General features: G+C 43.4%; 1 protein-coding gene across 5 annotated transcripts in view; it reads right to left on the reverse strand.

The window, feature by feature from the left end:
- Rbms1 (RNA binding motif single stranded interacting protein 1) overlaps positions 1–19104 on the reverse strand; it is a 217436-nt gene that overhangs the window by 118817 nt on the left and 79515 nt on the right. Inside the window, exon 1 of one of the 5 annotated variants that reach the window (XM_031370385.1) lies at positions 10853–11209. The exons of 3 other annotated variants lie outside the window; for them this stretch is intronic. In XM_031370385.1, the coding sequence (XP_031226245.1) occupies positions 10853–10921 (69 nt within the window). In that variant the 5' untranslated portion in view covers positions 10922–11209. Of the gene's footprint in view, positions 1–10852; positions 11210–19104 lie in introns of those variants that run through there. One more of the 5 variants, XM_031370386.1, reaches the window with a different exon arrangement.

Consider the following 19104-nt stretch of genomic DNA (forward strand, 5'->3'; position numbering starts at 1 on the left):
AAAACAAAGCAAAACAAAACAAAACTGAGCCAAGCAGTGGTGGTGCACGCTATTGCACTTGGGAGGCAAAGGCAGGTGGATTTCTGAGTTTGAGGCCAGCCTGGTCTACAGAGTGAGTTCCAGGGCAGCCAGGGCTACACAGAGAAACCCTGTCTCAAAAAACAAACAAATAAAAACAAAACAAAAAAACAAAAACCTGTTCCTGAAACGACAAAGTTTTTTTCTTTTTCTTTTTCTCTCATTCCCCAGACTTTTCTTTGCAACCAAAGGGAACTGCCAGGCTCCTTATCTGAATGTGTCTGGCCTCCCAAGAGTTACTGGCCTCCTCCAGCATGCTGCCTGACCCTAACAATGCTCAAGTTTTACAAAGTTCTCACTTTACCAATGACAAACACCACACTAACCCATTCCCCAGAACCCAGCCCACAGACTGCTGAAGATCTATCTATCTCAGTGTCTGGCTGACTCAGGCAGCTGGCTGTCCCAGCTCCCCTCCGGGCCTTACCCTTCCCCCATATACTCATCCAGTCTTCATTGGTTTCCCTGCTCAACAACCTCCTGAGAACTCTAAAGCCCCCTCCTGTCACGACTCCTTGAGACTGCAATTCCCTCTCTGCAGGTCTCCAGTCTGGTATCTAGGAACTGAGCACCCAACACTCCCTGACCTCCTTCCCAGTCAGCACCTCAGTATCACAGCTAACCCTAGCTGCCTCTGGCATTCTCAAGTCAGGCTCAACACTTGGAGAATTGCCTCAGTGGCTCTCGAGAGCAAAGCCTACCCCACCAGCTCTTACAAGGGACCTTCAACAGATTAAAACAGGCAGGGCTGTCACTCTTCAACTGGGAGGGACTCTTTCTTTTTCTCTGGTGCTTCACTTTCTGAAAGACACTCCCTCCTCACTCATCTCTTCTTTAAACCTTCTGGAATGTGCTTCCTCCTGCTCTCCCCTCCTGCCCCAGTGCACACATGGTGTTCTGTGGAGACTTCAGATCCACAGGCACACATCGTGACCTCTCAACAGACAGTTCCAGCTGCCTTTCACCAGCCTTTGTCTTCCATGACCTCTGGGCATCATTTACTGGAGCCAACAAGCTCTCCTTGAAAGGGCTACGGAGGCTCCACATTCTTTCAGAGTTCTGGTATTTCTGTCACCTACTGTGTCGAAGGCCCAGCCTGCTCCTTCCTGGCTGGTTAGAACGTAGGCTCCTTTTCTTTTCTTTTTTCTTTCTTTTTTTCTTTTCTTTTCTTTTTTTTTCTTTCCTTTCCTTTTCTTTTTTTTTTTTCTTTTTGACACCCTGCTCCCTGGAATACATTTACTTACTCCCAATATTCCTCTCCCCAGGCTCCAGTGCTATACTGTAACTGACTTCTGAACAAACCCGGGATCATAAGTGGAGAGAAAAACAAACACTTGGTGGGGCTAAGTTAAAATGGTCAGGGCAAACTCACTGCCCTTCCATGGACTCTCTCTTCTTACTGAACGATGAGCAGGCTAGCCCCTTCACCGTGTGACCTGAACTTCTGTCATACTCCCGTTGAACTGAGAGGTGCTCTAACCTGTGGCACTTTGTTGTTTTTGTCTTTCAAGAAAGGATTTCTCTGTGTAGCCCTAGATGTCTGCTCTATAGAGTAGGCCTGCCGAAAACTCAAGATATCCACCACCCTCCCAATACTGGGATTAAAGTCATGCACCACCACACCCTGCTTCTGGGCCTTTCATATTTCTTAAATGCAACAGAGGTCTCTTCAACCAGCATGGTCTACAGTGACATAAGTGACCAAAACAAACAACAACAACCAAACACATTTGAGGCTTTTGAGATGGCCCATTGGAAAGGATGCTGCTGATTACCTGAGGTGGATCCCGGATGCCCACATGGTGGAAGGAGATCTCACACACACACACACACACACACACACACACACACACACACACACCACACCACACCAAACAAACACAAAAAAAACCTTAAGTAAAAACATATTTGCAGAATATGCTTCCCACGCTGAAGAATGTCACGTGACCATGTAAAATAAATCCATGCACCCACGTGACACAGCTTTCTTGCTGACTTGAAGGCAACCCTCAAGGAAGCAATGAAATATGTACTGTCCACTGCAGTTCTGACCCGGAAGTACAAAGACCCATTAAACACTGGATATTTCCCTTCAAGAAACTGCTGTGAACTCTACAGGACGCTTGGCATTCCTGGTGTCTGGACAGAATATCAGCCACAGAATTTAGCAACCCTACCCCTCCTTATTATAACATCTAAAAAATGCAGAAAATCTCTGTTACAGACCAGCTGAGCTGCCCTTATCACTCAGCCCGCTGATAAGCAAGCAAGCTACCTAGCTTTTCAACTGCCTAGCCAACACTAAAATCTGGGACCTTTGCTCAAAACCCTTTACTCAAAAGCCATATGTTAATAGCCACTACTCTATTTGACATCTCTACTTCAATCACAGCACCTTCTAAGCCCAGGCACTGCTCTCATCTATTTTAGTAAGCGTGATCTCATAGCTTTCTACCCTTCAACCTCTGCCCTGCATCCTGCTAACCTCAATCACTTACTGGTCCCCCAGTAAAACCTGTCTTCTCCATCTTCAAAGCCTGGGTTATAATTCAGCATCTACTTGAAATGAAATGCAGGCACCATGCAGCCAACGTCCCACACCTCCTGAGTCAGAGAAACACTGGCATTGTCTTAGAGCCAGCTTTCGCACCAGCCACAAAATCTGTGGGAGGAAATCAGTCAATAAACGTAACATTTTAAGTGCCAATTTAGGGGCTTGAGTACTGTCTGTCATCTGTATAACTCGGAAATTCTGCCTATGAAATAACTGAATTGCTTTCTATTGGGTCCCAACTATCCCTTAGCTATTTCAACAGATGGGGGCTCTCTGCACTCTCGGGACTGGCTCTTTACTTTTTAGGACTATTCAGAAAACCATTTAACTTATGCTACACATCCAGTAACTAACACAACGTTTTTGAGCTGCAGTTAAACCTTCCTGAATCTGAAAACCCCGTGCTATTTGAGTTTGTGCATAGTTGGACCCGTAAAATTGAGACCAGGAAAGAGAAACAAATTATTCTCTAGAACAGGTAAATAGGAATGTTGTTGATCTTACCAGTCTTAAACCAAAATGATGTGCAATTGTTTCCTTTTAAACTCAGAGGGCCGCCTGCCTCTGCCTCCCAAGTGCAGGGGTGTTTTATAGCCTGTTCCTCAAAGGAGGTCAAAGAACAGGACCTAAGTGAGGGATGATGGGACTGAGATGAAGAGGAAGGGAGAGGACATAAGAATCTGAACTAATGTGAAATGATGAGGATACATATTTGTCCCCAGCCCACACAGCACCAAAATTATATTACCTGTAAAGATACAGCCAACCGACCTATGGATGAACATAGATGAGTGAAGTAAAAAGCTAACACGGTAACTCTGTGTTTTCGCTTACTCTATCCATTTGCCCTGGCCCTTCGTCAAGCCTTAGAGCCTCTGCAGCACTTATCAAAGAGACCCCCTAGCCACTGGAACTCTCCTAAGTTACATCCTGAGAAGTGCTTCTATAGTGCTGAATTGCTCTGTCTTCTACTGCTTAGGACATCCTCTCTGCTTCCTTACACATAAAACTCGTCTCTCAAAAGTTGCTCCTCCCACCGTACTACACTTTGAAAAAAGCAGCAAAGGAAGTTCCCAATGAAGACAGTCATGACTAGTCAAAATAAATTACAACCAGAGGAATGTGACAGAAGTGGAACAGCTTGGATTTGTCCTGGGTAATACAGCAATTCAATATGTGGGGCACTTATCTGTCCATAACTCGGTTGCACTTCTCGACCCTTACAAAAGCCATTCTATAAAGTAACTATACTAGTTAGTTTTGTCAACTTGACACAAACTAACTACAGTCTTTTGGAGGAAGAAACCACAATTGAGGAACTGCCTCCATGGGATTGACTGGTGGGCATGTCTGTGAGCCATTTTCTTGATTAATGACTGGTGGGGTCCACAGTGGGCAGTGTCACCCCTATGCAAGGGTGACCAAGCTGAGTAAGTAAGCCAATAAGCAGTGTTTCTCCAGGGTCTCTGCTTCAATTCCTGCATCAAAGTTACTAGTTTGAGTTCTATCCTGACTCCCCTCAGTGATAGACATTGACATGGAAGTGTAAGTTAAACTCTGCTCTCCAAGTTGCTTCTAGTCATAGTGTTTAACATAGCAACAGAAACCAAAAACTAGAACTGTGACCTAAAATAGGAAACTTCATGTATTTGGTTGCATCTCACCTATACTAATTCATGCATGTAAATTAGTGCCTTAAATATGTTTTGTCTTGCTTTGTTTTTAAAAGTTCAGGTGGTGTGTTCAAAACAAGGAAATCTAATGTTATTACATATACATATATATATATGTATATACATCTTATTTATATATACATATATATAAATAAATTTTCCAAAAAGGTGGCACAGGATTTTGTTTTTAAGGTAGAGAATCAAAAATAACAAGAATCACACCTTAAAACTGAGGCCCAGGAAGAGAAAAAGAAACAAGCAGTGTGTGTGTGTGAGAGAGTGTGTGTATGTGTGTGTGTGTGTGTGTGTGTGTAAAACAACAGTGTTGTTGTATGTATGAGTATGTGTGTATATAGGTGCATGAAAAATGCTATGTGTATGAATGAGTGTTTGTGTGTGTGTCTCTACATGAGAAACTACAGTGTTGTGTGTATGAGTGTGTATGTGTGTATATGTATGTACATAAGAAATACAGTGCTGTGTGTATGAGTGTGTGGGTCCTTTTTATTTAATTTTTTTTTTTTTTAGCTAAACTCTTACTCTGCTGCCCCACCTGACCCTAAGTGTCCTCTCAGCTGGTTCTCCACAGCAGCTAGGACTGCAGGTATGTACCCTGGAGGTCAGCCCTACACTGCTTCTGCACATTCTCAACATGAAGGGATTCTTTAGCATTTCGCCAGAATTTTGAGAAACTAAAGGTAACTACCATTTCAAGATTTTTCACTTAAAAAAAAAAAAATTGATAACCCAAGAACTACATATATTTGTACACTCTGTGGCCAGAGTGAAGGGAAGGCTGAAACACAATGTAAAGAGCCAAGCCACCCATGTTCTACAACAGAAGAGGCAATGAGCTGCTTCTTTTAGAACATTTCCCCAGGTTTACTTTTATACTTTGTTTACTTATTTATTTACTGACTGAGTAGCTCAAGCTAGCCTCGAACTTGGAACCCTCCTGTCTTAGCTTCCTGAGTGCTACATTTAGAACCATCATGCTCAGCCCCAATATTTTAAAGTTAAATTTTGGAAATTATATTGGATATGCAATTACCAAACACAAAATAATCTTCCCTAATTTAAATATCACTGTTTTGGAATTCCCTGTGTTTATAGAGTGGGCCCACTTTTCCCAGGTCATAGTAATGTGAAGAAAGACAGGATTTGTTCTGTCATGTTAAAAAGTGTTAAATACCAACAGCTGTATTAATTCATTAGCTTAATCCAGAATTCAGTTTCCCAGGTTATCTAGTAACATTAGCCTAACCTCAGAAAACCTAGAAGGGAGAAAGCCTAGCCTTTCTCCTTGTCTACCACGTATTTTAAACTCCAGAAAGAATTAGAATGTAGCAAGCCAAGCACTCCTTATAGAGTTGAAAACAAACACCTACAGACTCCCAAGGACAAAAGGGAAAAAAAAAATGTTTCCATTTCTCGTAAGGTAAAGATGACATCTTTGAAAAATCAAACATACAAACACCACAAAGGATAAACTCCAGGAAACCAATCCTGGGCACACTAATGATCAAATCTGTCAGTTTTCAAGCAATTTAAACATTTCCTTTTTGTGATCAGTGCTCATTTTTTACTTTTTGCTTTCAAATACCTGCATAAAATAAAGACTAGAGGTCGGAGGGCTTGGTTCTCCAGAGAGAAGGCAAACTGCATCAGCATATAACACGTGAACAACCGCTTAAAGGTAGAGACCCATGTTTCTGCCTACTAGTATTTTTTTTTTAATGTGGTTGAGAACTTCATTTCCAACTCCAAGCGCTTATACCCTCCTCTGAGGCTACCCACAGCCTAAACACAGTCCCTTCTTCTGAGGAGGCTGTAAACAGGGTCCATTCTTTAGAGACAGTGTTGAATTCTCCTAGGATGTCACGGTGCCTCCTGGGACCACCTCTTGCTGCTGCCTGCTCTATGGGGACATTAATAATAGTAACACCTTAGAAGGATTAACAACAACCACCTTGTGAGTACGCACAATTATCTTTACTCAGCACAAGCCCAGGCTCAGGGAAGTGTACAGGCCTGGAAAAGGTAAACTTGAGCCAAGTGACATGGAGTGCAGGAGGAACTCTGACCAAAATGGCTGAAGGAGGCAAAGGGTGAGATCTGCATTTCCATCTGGCCTTAAGGGATGTGCTAAGTGGGGAAAAAAAAAAACAAGAATAGATGTTTTATAATCATGTTTTATAACTAGTTTTTTAAAAGTGAATTGGGTTCCCTAAGATAGAATCGCTGGATTTAGCAAATAAAAACACAGCACAACATATTTAAGACACTTATACCTTAAAAGAAAGGGGGCTTATCTGAAATTCTGAGTTTACTCAACATCCAATAGGCTAGCTGATAACCCTAGAGCAAAGGTATTTATGCAACAAACAAAAACCATCAATAAATTATAGTGCCTCAATTCCCCAAGCTAAACCAGGCCACAGGGTGCACTCCATGTCTTTCAGAGTCACCAAGGAAAGGGAAGTCAGGAGGCTCAGCTGCTCTTGACAGAGTCTTCCTTTTTTTCCTCTAGTAGCAGACCCAGCCCTTGACCTCAAAGACCTGGCTTTCACTCACCGGGACATCTCATTTCACTGCCCATTTTATTTCCAGTCCCTTCTCCGTCGTATATGGACACAGTGGGGGATTAAACAAAACAAAAAAGAAAGGATATATCTTAAGTATTGACTGTTCACTCAGAACATTAGAAACCTCCACAGAGACTTGAGATTCCCCTCCCACTAAGAAACAGACCAAGAATACAATAATTTTAACAGTCTCTGGAGTATGCTCTTGACAGCTGTCTGTCTGTCTGTCTGTGTCAAGAAGGAAGGAGAAAACAAAATCCAGAAATGTAATCTTTGTTTCTTGCTACTTCCTCCAAGCATGCCACCAATCTCTGCCTAAATGTTTGCCTTTGTGTAAAAAAAAAAAAAAAAGTCGGGACTGGCTTGGGCACTATTCACTTAAAACATCATACACACAACTTTAATCTACAAACTTTACAAAACACGGTCTACTAAGCACAAGTTGCTGTGAGTAGAATCTGCTTGGCGAGGAGTAATCAACAGCTTTCTATGTCCTTTTCTAAGCAAGGCCAAACACTGAATCACTGGAATTCCTCACGTGCAGCTACACCCAGTTAATCTTCAAGGAAGCAGCAAACTGTGCAAATCTACTTAAACTGGGGTGGCAAGTACTTCACTCGGCAAAAGTGAGCAAGATCTGCTAAGCTTGTCTACGAGAAGGCCAGCCCATCTGCTGAGAAGGGACAGACACACGGAAATTCTTAACACTCGTTCACCTACTTCCAAAACCCTGTGACAGACCACTAGGGCAACCTTCTCAGCCAAAATGGCTTTGGCTACGTGTCGTGATCTGCAGAACTCATACCACATGACATCACTGAGTCAACTATCCCAAGGAAGAAGTGGCATGAAAGAAGAAAGGAAACATGAAAAAAAGTACAAAATAATAATAATGATAATAATAATATTTTTAAAAAGTCAAGAAACATAACCTAAAATAAAACTGGAAATAGCCACTTTCAGTCTGTAAAGACTTTTAAAGTATGAAGCACTTTCTTTTCCTTTGAAGCCACAATGAAATATTTTCACAATTACCAAAGTCATGATTAATGGTTTCATTTCCGTAGAGGGACGCTGGTTTCACATAATCAGACTGTATCTACTTAAGGAATATCATATTTGCAAGTCACAGCCCACAGCGAGAGGATGTGCCCATTTCTTCAGAAACTTAAACTAATAACCTTTCTCTAGCATTGACTAGCAAGGAAGTCACTGGAGTATTCAGACTCACCCCCACTGGCCTGAGCTGAGCAGGTGTATGTGCCCACAGGCTTGTGATGCAGGAAAATCCTGTTTATCCCAAGTGCCCTGGTTACAGCCCTTGGGGAGAGAAGGATGAGCAAGGCCCACCTCTGCTTCCACTGAAACTGGGTGACTCCTTCATATGTAAAATGCAAAAGGGACTAACAATCACTCACCACAGCAAAATGCAGACATCAATGTTCCCACCAAATACTACCAACTCATCCTTCAGATCAAACTCTGAACGTCCTTCTTCACCTTCTCTGTCACAACCTGTACACTCACATACATATGGGGTGGGTGGAGGACTAGGGAGTCAGAGGTACTGGCACGGAGGAGCTTTATACGGCTGTTTCCTGGGGTGTTCATGGCAGAAAAGGCCATTGTAGTATGAGATCTCAAAGGCCTGGTGGCCAGGATTCAAGTTCTGGCTCTGCACACTGGGTGGTATGGACTCTGGGCAAGTTATTTAATCCATGCTTCGGTGTTCACTGTAAAGTAGGGACTAATATTACCTACCACACAGGGCCGCTGCCAATGTGATGAAATCAGTTAATCCACAGAAAGCACTGCAAATACCAGCCAGCAGGTAGTAAGGTGTTCGGTGATCGTTAGCTACGACTATTTTGTGTGTTGATAATAAGAGTGATTCTGACTTGTATGCTTTCCGAAGGTGATTTAAGTGTCCCTTACATTCCTTTTTATTCTTCAAGGAAGTTATCTGAAATCAGCTCTAACAGCTGATTGTGTGTTTCTAGATGAAAATCAAACTGCATTATATGCCTGAAAATTGCCAATTCTGTCACCAAACTGAAGAAAGCATTTATGAACTGAAAGGCGCAAAGCTTTAGCATCACAGCATCTTATAAAAAAGTATTAATTAGATTTCCCATTCAGGCTAAGCCAGGATGAGATCATGAAGTCACTCACGGCAACCAGGTCCCTGCGCTCGAAGTGTGCTTTTTCAGTGAATGGCAAAATACTAACAAAAGAAACCTTTGACTCAAATACCACTGGTACCCAGGGTCTTGTGTCTGTATAATGCCTACACATTCATTTCTTTCTTTGCCTATAGAAAGAAGAAAGTCTGTTTGTTTTTCTGATTCAGTCAGCCCTTTTAGTCTTGGAGTCTAAGGAGAGCTATGTGAAAAGAGCATCTTATCAGCATGCTCCAGCCAGCAGGCTGTCCCCCCCTCCACAACCAAACCTCCAGCCTCTCTCAGCAAAAGGCCTCACCCTCGGAGCCTTTTCCCATTTCAGAGCTAACACCCTGCTGGGTTTTGACAACAAATAAATGAATACACAAGGCCCTAACATAATTAGCCATCTTTTCAGGTAGAGAGAGGTGGGTGGGGGAGGAGGAGTTAGGAGAATACTTAGTGTAAATTGGCTTCACTTCTGAAGTTGATGCTAGCCCTCAGCATCTGGGGGCACTTATTTTAAATAAAGCCACATACAGTCAATTTTCGAGATACCCGTCTGTGAATCCTGACATCGTGGATATCTATCTCAGCCAAGTCATCAGTAGAGATTGTAAATTTGTAATCCAAAGATTGGACTTCTAAAGCCAGGTGAAAGAGGCTGTGGCTTGGACACCGTGGGCACTAAAACCCAGGGACATTTACTTAACAAACAAAAGAGCCAAAGAAAGGAAAACAGAAAATAGTACTTTTTGACCCTGAGGAAGCATTTCAGATGGACTGACGCTGGACAGCTGGAACAATAATCCTACAAACCGCCACAAAGAACTCATCAGGCTCCAGTGCCACACATCTGGATCTTAATGGAACCACAGTTTACATGGAAGGATGCAGTTTGCTGCTATCATTACTGGGATAACTTAATTGATCTGTCTCTGGCTGAGGGTGTAGACTAGAGATTTATTATGGAGGGAAAAGATCTGCAATGCTGCTTTTTATTTTTCAACCAAGCATTCTGCCACTGACCTCTAAATGAGTTTAACCTTTTCTAAACAGACCTGCACATTTTTAACATAATTTAAAGCTAGGGTTTTTGCTGCTGTTGTTGTTATTTCTGCTGCTGAGAGGCGGTGGGATTTTATCACAACATGGCTTCAGTAACCTTCTTTCAAAAACAAAGATGAAAAACAAAAGACTGAAACTAAAACCTGTCCGTTCCACCCCTTTTCCAGGCAGGGGATTCGGATGTAACCTTTCAAGTGCCTTTGGAGTTCAATCTGTTAGAAAATGTATGAAACAAAATTAGAATAGGAAAAGGCGTGTGTATGACTCAGGCTTATCCCAGTATCTCTGTCACAGGATTTCCCTGTGTTTCTGAAAACCTTGAGAAAGTGACAGAAGTTCCTGTTTTTCTTTTTTCTTTTTTTTTCTTTTCTTTTTCTTTTTTTTTTAAATAAGAAAGGTGGCGCGCGCGAAAACACACACACACACACACACACACACACACACCACACACACACACGTCTTCCGGGTTCCCCATGAATCAGACAGGTTTCTTGGAGGTCCCCAGTGCAAGGCAAAGCCCCGACGTAGCCCCAGTTCCTCTGTACACAAAGGTCTCCAGGAAAACCCCAAACTTGTTGCGGGCCGCCGGAGCCCCTGGCCGCGCGCCCGCCTGTCCCACCTCTCCGCCCGTCCCCGTCCTGGTCCCCCGGGCATCTCCCCGCCCGCCGCCTCCTTCCGAAACCGGGTCACCGCCCCGCGCGCTCGGCGCAGGCCTGGGGAGCGCGGCCGCCTCACCTGCTTGCGGTAGGGCGTCCTGCAGCCGCCGGCGGCGCCCGGGTGGCCGCTGCCGCTGGGGAAGATCATCTTGGGCGCGGGGAGCTGAGGCAACGCGGGCCGCGGAGCTCCGGGAACTCCCTCTCTCGCCCGTCCGGGCCGGCGGAGGGAGGATGTGGCCGGGGACTGGCTCGCGGCTCCCGCCCTAAAAGTGCGGCGCGACGCGCGCGGCCGGCGACTCTCGAGCAGCTCCGGGGGCCGCCGCCCTGCGTGCCATGGACCGGAGTTCGCGCGCGGTGCCGGCGGCAGCGGACGAGCAGCGCCGCCGCGTCCCCACCTCCCGCCGCCTCAACCACCGCCCCGAGAGCGCGCCGGCCGGGGGCGGGGAAGCAGCCGCGCACCGCCTAGTGCCGCGCCCAGCCCTCCCGCGCCGCCCGCCCGCCCGGCCGCGCCCGCTCGCACGGCCTCGGCCCCCGCGCTCGGCCTCCCGGGCTGGGGCGGCAACCCGGGCTGCGCGGCGCCCCCATCCCGCGCCATGGTTGGCTCCGGCGCCCCGCGTGCCGCACATTCCTGGGAGCAGCCACCCCAGGCCCTTCGGCGAGGCGTCGCCACGGCTTCGCGCCCCACTTCGCTGCCCCTTTTAAGGACATCGCTTCGGGAACCGCTGGAACACCTGGATAGGAAGCCAAGGGCCCGCCTTGTCTTTCATCTTCCACAGCAGCCTCTGGTCCTGAAAAGGCGCGGATAATTACTCTCACTTCCCGGTCCAGATCAACCTCCCAGGACACCTCTCTGTCCCCTAGTTATTCCCATGCTACATTTTTGTAGAGCAAACGGTTTTTTTCCCCTTCTTTCTTTCTTTCCAGTCCCTCATCCAAATACACCCAGGAAAGTTTTCAGTTTCATTCTTGTGCCACAGAGGAAGAGTTTTCCTTCAAGACAACTGTATCAAAAAGGCAATGAAAACCTTGGAAGCCATCCGAGGGGGAGACCCGGCCTTCCTGGAAAAGACAGGAAGATATAGGAATTCGACTTACTTATTAAAAAGACAGGGCAAGAAAGGGACAAAGAACAGGAGTAATTTCCTTTGTTCTCAAGTGGAAAAAAATAAAAACTGCTCCTCCTGCGACCCTTTTCGCAGTCACCTCTCTGGATGTAGCAGGCTTTGAACCTGTGTGATGTGGAGGCCTCAGACAAGGGTGGTCAACAGCAAGCAAGCCATTTCTGGAAAGGGTTACCAGGGCTGGTTGCCATCTTTAAATTGGCGATGGGGTCCCTGGTGATATCTGAGTATCCCTGAATGCTGGGATTACAGCCACAGTCCACATACACAGGTCTTCCCTGGCTTCTAACGCCTTCCAGGAAAGGCCCATCTGCTCCAATAAGGACAAATCCCAGCTTGTCTAACAAGAGAAGGAATTCAATCTCTGGCTGTCACAAGGGTGCTGCGAACGTCAACTTTCTAGCAAAAGTGTAGCCATTCAGAGGCTTTTCTGAAAACACAAAGTTGAAAAATATACTTCCCAGAAATCCCGTTGGTGACTTAGTAAAGCTGCATCCAAAGTCTCCAGAGTGCCAGCCAAAGTAACAAGAAATAGTAAGTCTAGCCTATTGAAAGCAGACACACCCACAACACACACACATAATCCTAATTCTTTTCACTTTAAAAAAAAAAAAAAAAAAAAAAAAAAAAAACACAGCAAAGGATAGGTGCACACTGGGCAAGAAAAAACTTAAAATTCAAGGATGTCTCCCCTTACAGTGTTTAAAGATTACAGCCCGGCTAGACTGTGAGCCAGTGAGGACACCAGAACTGTTCTCTTTCCACTTGGCTCTCTCATTTTCCCCTACCCCCAACCCCTTCTCTGAGACACTGTTTTCTCTGTGTAGCCCTGGCTGTCCTGGAACTCACACTGTAGAGCAGGCTGGCCTCGAACTCAGAAATCTACCTACCTCTGCCTCTCAAGTGCTGGGATTAAAGGCATGCACCACCACTGCCCAGCCAGAACTGTTTTCTACTATTACTTCATGCATTTGGTTGTTTGGTGTGACCTGTTGTTTCAGCTCACTATGATCCAGCACAAATACGAAGTGGACTGTTTTAGTTCCAACTGTTCAAGTTGAAGATGCCCTTTCCTGAGGACTCAAGACACAGCCCACCCCCTGCACGGTTACCATGATTTCCACCAGTCATCTGTAGAAAAAGCCAGTGCACAACCTCAGTTGTCCTGACTGGTCTCTTAGGAAACCACAGTCGAAACCACAGAAGAACAGCATTAATTTTTTTTTTTTTATGGCTTGCCTCTCAAGTCATGATGCACTTGCTAGGTCATGACCCATTGGATACTGTGCTATTCCAAAATGCTAGCACTCGATTGGATGTCTGGTAATAGTTCTCTAGAGATAAGAAAATGTTAAATGATAAGAAAATTTAAATAGATGACAAAATCTGATGCTAGTAAAATGTGCAAATAATACTGAAAGGATATTAAAAGAACTGACTTAAGAATCTAAGAATTAGCATGCTGTTTATAGTTTCACATATACTGCTTTAGAAGAAAAAACATAGACGTGTTTTTTCTTTAAATGTAAACTTGTGTTCAAAAGCTCCAAATGTGAAGTAGACCTTGTCTCCTACCTATAAAGCATTATACAAAGAAGAAAAGATTGATATTCCATCCTCCAAATAGGGTCACCAAAACCCAAAAATTCAAAATTAAGGGAAATAGCAGGAATATGAACTCTGTATATAACATACATAATCAATTATAGATAATCCATGAACAATTATAGGGATGGAGTCTAGTGAGGTCCATCTAGAAAAGTCCACTTTCGTTGCTGTTGATTTTGAAAGAGACAACAGAAACTAAAGGAACTGACCAGAGAGCTTACAAGCTGTTAAGGTGAAAATTCGGTGCTGTGGAGCCTTGTCCTCTTTGCAGGGAAACTGAGAGGACCATAGCATGTGTACCTCCTCCTCCCCCACCCTAGGTGAAGCTGTGGGAACCTGACCCAGGGGCAGCCACTCTACAGACTGGCCAGTGACCTATGATCTGGGTGGGATTGAAAACATGAGCTCGCCAGTCTGATTCTCACCCCTGGGAATTTGATTCACAAAACTCCAAGGGCTAAACCAGTTAGGAAAGGGACAGAAACAGCAAGAGTTGCCCTGGGGTAGAGAGGAGGCCACAAGAGGCCAAAACCTTACCCTAGCCAAGCTTATGAGGAAGCAGAAGCTATGAGTAAACAGGAAGCTGACTGGCAGGAGAACAGGCTGGAGAACAGCAGAGCAGACACCAGGAGCCCTGAGCACTTGGTGGTGAGAGAGGATGGAAGGAGCCACTGTCCCCAGAGAGATTTGGGCTCTTCAGAATAGCAGCAGCCCTCAGACACTGTGTATACACTTAAGCCACAACTCCGGTTCTGATGAGTTGAGTTTCTTGTCTCTTTGTAACACAAGAGACAAAATGAAGGCAGAGCCCAACAAACCTGACTCCATATTTCAATTCTCCACTTACTCCACACACAATCTGAGGCAAGTTAGTTGCATCCCACATTGTCTTCACAGTACAGCGTTATATCAGAAAGGCTCCAGACTGGATAAATGGCAGCTATTGGTGTTGTCTTCCAGGTTTTATAGCAGAGGAGGGTGGTCTAATGCATAGTAAGTGTGGAAGGCCACTGAAGAACAGAAGGTTCTAATGTACATTAGAACTTCATAGCAAGTAACAAGCATATCTAGCTAAAGGGAGGTCATTTTCAATACCTGTTTGCTGAATGGCTGAATGAACATAGTCTCTAAGGCTATCTAACCACTGATAATAGCAACAAGGAGAGAAAACAGTTTGATGAAGGGTCTGCTTCAAGAGCTTAGATACATTGAAGAGTTTTTCTCTATTGTTCTCCAGCCTCCTTTTAAGAAACCATATATTAGAACAGAACCATTTCATGAGTAGGAATACTGAACAGTATCAAAGATCATCCCGTGGGGCAGGCAAAGTATACACACAAGGATAATAACAATGGAGCAACCAAGGCAAGCAGAAGCCTGTGTGCTAGCAGGGGAGATGAGACATAGGTAATGATGCCTTCTGTGATAGCAAAGAGCTTGTACAACTGGAATTTGAGGCTATGACATTAGATGACGTTCATCCTTCAGAAACAATTTTAAAACAAGACGTTTCACTTTCATAAGGACCCTCTGAGGGTAGAGGGGTTTATAAGGCTTAGAAAAGGTTAGAAAAACTGACTCAGCTACCCATTGTGGTCCTAAATAATACCATAGTAGTGTTAAAAGTTGAGGCCTGGGTAAGGTTCAAAGACTGAGTCCTGTACTCTCTCAGGATCTGGAATGTTGCATCTCAAGTTCTTAGGCAAGCAGCTGTGACCCCTGCAGTAGTAATGCAGAGTCTTAAGTGGTCTAGACTGTAATGTGCTGTGGGAGTCCACAGCCAGGGAGATCAATACAGGATATAACATGGGTGTGGGATGCTCATGTATATAAATGTTTTGTTCATTTTCAGAAGGAAGTGCTGTGTAGAAGACCAGGAAAAGCAGACCAAGACATGGTAGGCAGAAGGGTGGAAATGTGGGACAGTTAAAGCTGGGGAAGAGTCAAATCTCCAAGGGTTCCTCTCATGAAACCTTCTAATATCCACACTATTGAGCCTCTTCTAAGAGAGGAACATTTGCCAGGTAGTGATGGCCCAGGCCTTAATCCCAGCTCTCAGGAGGCAGAGGCACCTGGATCTTTGAGTTCAAGCCAGCATGGTCTACAGAGTTCCAGGACTGCCAGGGCTACACAGAGAAACCATCTGGGCTTGGGGTGAAGGTAGGGCATTCGAGTGAAGTTACTAAAAGTTAAAACAAACAAACAACAACAAATAAATAAATAAATAAATAAATAAATAAATAATACAAACCAAAACCCAGTGGGGCTGAGCCCCCAGCACTCACGTAAAACACTAGGTGTGGTGGAGCATACCTAATCAGTGAGATCCAGGCAAATGAGAGATGCTGCTTCAAAGGATGTAGCCAGTGCTTTTTAAGGATGATTCCCAAAGTCATCTTCTCGACTTCACACTCAAATGTATACACATAAACAGGCATGAACAAAGGCACACATGCACACACATCTGTAAGAAGGCAGTATATATAAAGTATGGTGGTGGGCTAACTTTTGAAAAGCTATCCAACAAGATAAAAAAAAAATTAGCACTCTACAAGTAAAGTGGGTTCAGTCCTTGTGTCACATCCTACAACAGTGAGAAAGAACCCTGTTTTATTTAGGTCAAATTGAACACTGAAAAGAAGGATAAAAACTCAGTCAATTCTGTTCCAAATCACAACCTTTAATGCACGAAGCATAACAGTACAGCATAGGTTAGTATAAGCCATTCACATGGAAAAAAAAAAACACATTTGTTTAAAAGCTCATAAAACTACTGACTGACTGCTAGCAAAATAGAAGCAAAAAGTATGAAGTCATCAAATTCTTTATATTTCCAGTTTTATACAAATTACTTAGGAAAATACCGTATCTCTGAAATAGAACAATATTTTCTAGTATGTACTGTTTTCCTTTTTATAGAAAAAAAAGTTACAAATCTTATTCCAGACTTAAAGGCTCCCTAGATATGTACAAAATCACACATATAAAAATGAAACCACTACAATAAAGTAAAACCATAGCTGTCAGTCTAGCATATACACGGAGCACCATAAATGCAGCCTTATGCTGATGACTGTGACGAGGAGCCATGCTTGGATTACTCTTAAATCCTTCCTAATGAGGAAAGCAGAAGACGTGAGTTTTGCACAAGTGCAGCTTGTCTGCATGGATGACTAACTTATACTAGCTGTCATTTACTGTGTCATTCTACACAAACATAATATACACACACAGCACATGCCAGAGTGCCTGTCTCTTTTAACCCAGTCACAGATCTAACCCATAAGGCAAGTGGGCCTTAAACTTGGATCTCTTATACTCCCACACCAAATGTGATGTCTTATTATCATTAACTATTAATGAACTAACTCTCTCTCTCTCTCTCTCTCTCTCTCTCTCTCACACACACACACACACACACACACACACACACACACACACAATTCTAGGAAGTAACAAAAGCCATTATCCCCGTTAGCCACAGATCAAGGAGAGACAACCAATACTCTGCAGTAAACTATGCCATTCTCAAGTCATGCTGTTCTCTAGATTAAACCAACAGATGCATCTTCAATTTATGATACCTTCAAATTATATTGGGCTTTTGGAGGTTGAGGAGATCTGGATTCTAAATTTCTATTCAGTTGACTCCTGGACAAACCTTCCACTATCAGAATAGATATTGAATGGTCCAGATATAAAGTCTGGCTTCAACTTAGGACCTACATCTTACTTTACTGATGGTTGCTAAGGTAGACTCTTCTGCAACCATTTTATTTTAGGGAGACAGTTGGAGGGATGGAATTGTGAAAGAGGCAAGAAGGCCTACCTTCTACAGAGTGGCAAGATATGAAGAAACTTCTAGAATCCTGAAATAAAATCAGCAACATACTTTTCCTCAAACAGTAACATAAGAACTATTTAAGATTAGTTTAGTTGTAAAATTATAAGTCAACCAAAATCTTAACTATTTAGGACATTTATCTCTATGAAAAAAATTGCTTCAAACTTCTGAGAAGTTGTAGATAAATAATTTTGACATAGTTACAACTCTCTTCTTGAAAAGGTTAATCAAAATTAAAAGCTCATTTAAATTTCTGGTATTAAAATTCTAAAAAGATAATTTTCCCATATTCTTTTAAAAATATAAAAACAGCTTAGTCTTTCTAAAACAAAACAGAACAAAAATTTTCATATGGACAAGATAAAACTTGAATAGTTTGTATTGATTCTATTTGTATAATAATGAATTTGTACCTGTAGCTCAGATTCTATAGGAAAAAGCTGTCAAGTGATGGAGTAATTGGGATAAGGTGAAAGTCACCCCCAAACACTGCGTGTTGCTGTCTTCCTGAATTACCCCTATGGGAACTCTCCCTTCCACTCCCTGGACTCTGGAAATGTAGCCCTGGAGCTGCTGGACTATGGGGAAGTCTATAAAAAATGAGAGCTCATTTTCAGACTCTCCAGATAGCTCAGGAGCATTTCCACAAGCTGCTAAAGCTCACAAGTTAGGAAGGAAAGCTGTGACCATTGGGTAATCCCTGAAATTAGTTTACCTGTGGAGCTTGAAGTAGGATAATCATCTGAGCATGTGTGAACTGGGGTAAGAATAACAGCTGGGAAAGGTAGGGCTGGAAAACTGCTAATTCAGCCTCCTCTCTGCTGCAGCATCTTCAAAGGTACAGGGAGTAGTGAGGAAAGTGAACAGAGTCTTTTCAAAACCAAAGCCCACATCTTTAAATGATGGAAAACAAAATTAGTTCAAACATTGAGTAACCACCTCCTTTCCACGAGTAAATTTCAATTAGGTAAGTGACAACTTTAACAATGCACAGCAAACTGTACCTGGGACAAACAAACCCCAAATCAGCTGAGAATGGCAACAAGGTTGTTAGAACACAAGGCTAAAAGTCGGGGCAGGGCCCTGCCAGGGGTTCAGCTCAAAGCATTCCAAAAACTAAAGAAAACCAATAAAAAGCCTCCTTCCTCTTCAGTTGCTAAGACCATCATTAAATTAGGTCTATTTCACCTGAAGAGGAAGATGCCAAAATAATTAATGACATCCTTCATGGAAATGAGAACGGAGAAAAGTTTCTCACTCTTCACTGAATTATAGAGTTCAAACAAGAATAAACAGAATTACAAGTGGATTTTGATTCAGTTGAATATGTATGAAGGCAAACTTTCCAACATTAAGATATGTAGCTGAGAATCCTGAAATAGGATACCTAAGGAGCTTACCCAAACTCCTCACCCTAAGTGCTTTTAAGAACGACAAGTTCTGGGTTACCTAACACATTTAACACATGGGGTATACTGACAACAGACCTGTGGCAAATCGATACTCCCAAGGCGAAGAGAAGGCAAATGAGGAAATTCTAGGGTTGTCATGACAATATGGCTGATCATGACATCAGCAATTCCTAATTCCAAACTGTAAGGACACTCCTAGAACACTCAAACTGTATACCAACCCCTGAACAGCCATCCATCCAACCCCCAACCTTACATTAAGTACAGTGGCAGAAAGAATGATATGTAAGCCACAGGGTTATTATAAAAAAATCCAGACTCTCAGAGAGAGAGGCAGTAAGTCTCT

The sequence above is a fragment of the Mastomys coucha genome, unplaced genomic scaffold (genome assembly GCF_008632895.1).
Source record: "Mastomys coucha isolate ucsf_1 unplaced genomic scaffold, UCSF_Mcou_1 pScaffold15, whole genome shotgun sequence".
NCBI lineage: Eukaryota > Metazoa > Chordata > Mammalia > Rodentia > Muridae > Mastomys > Mastomys coucha.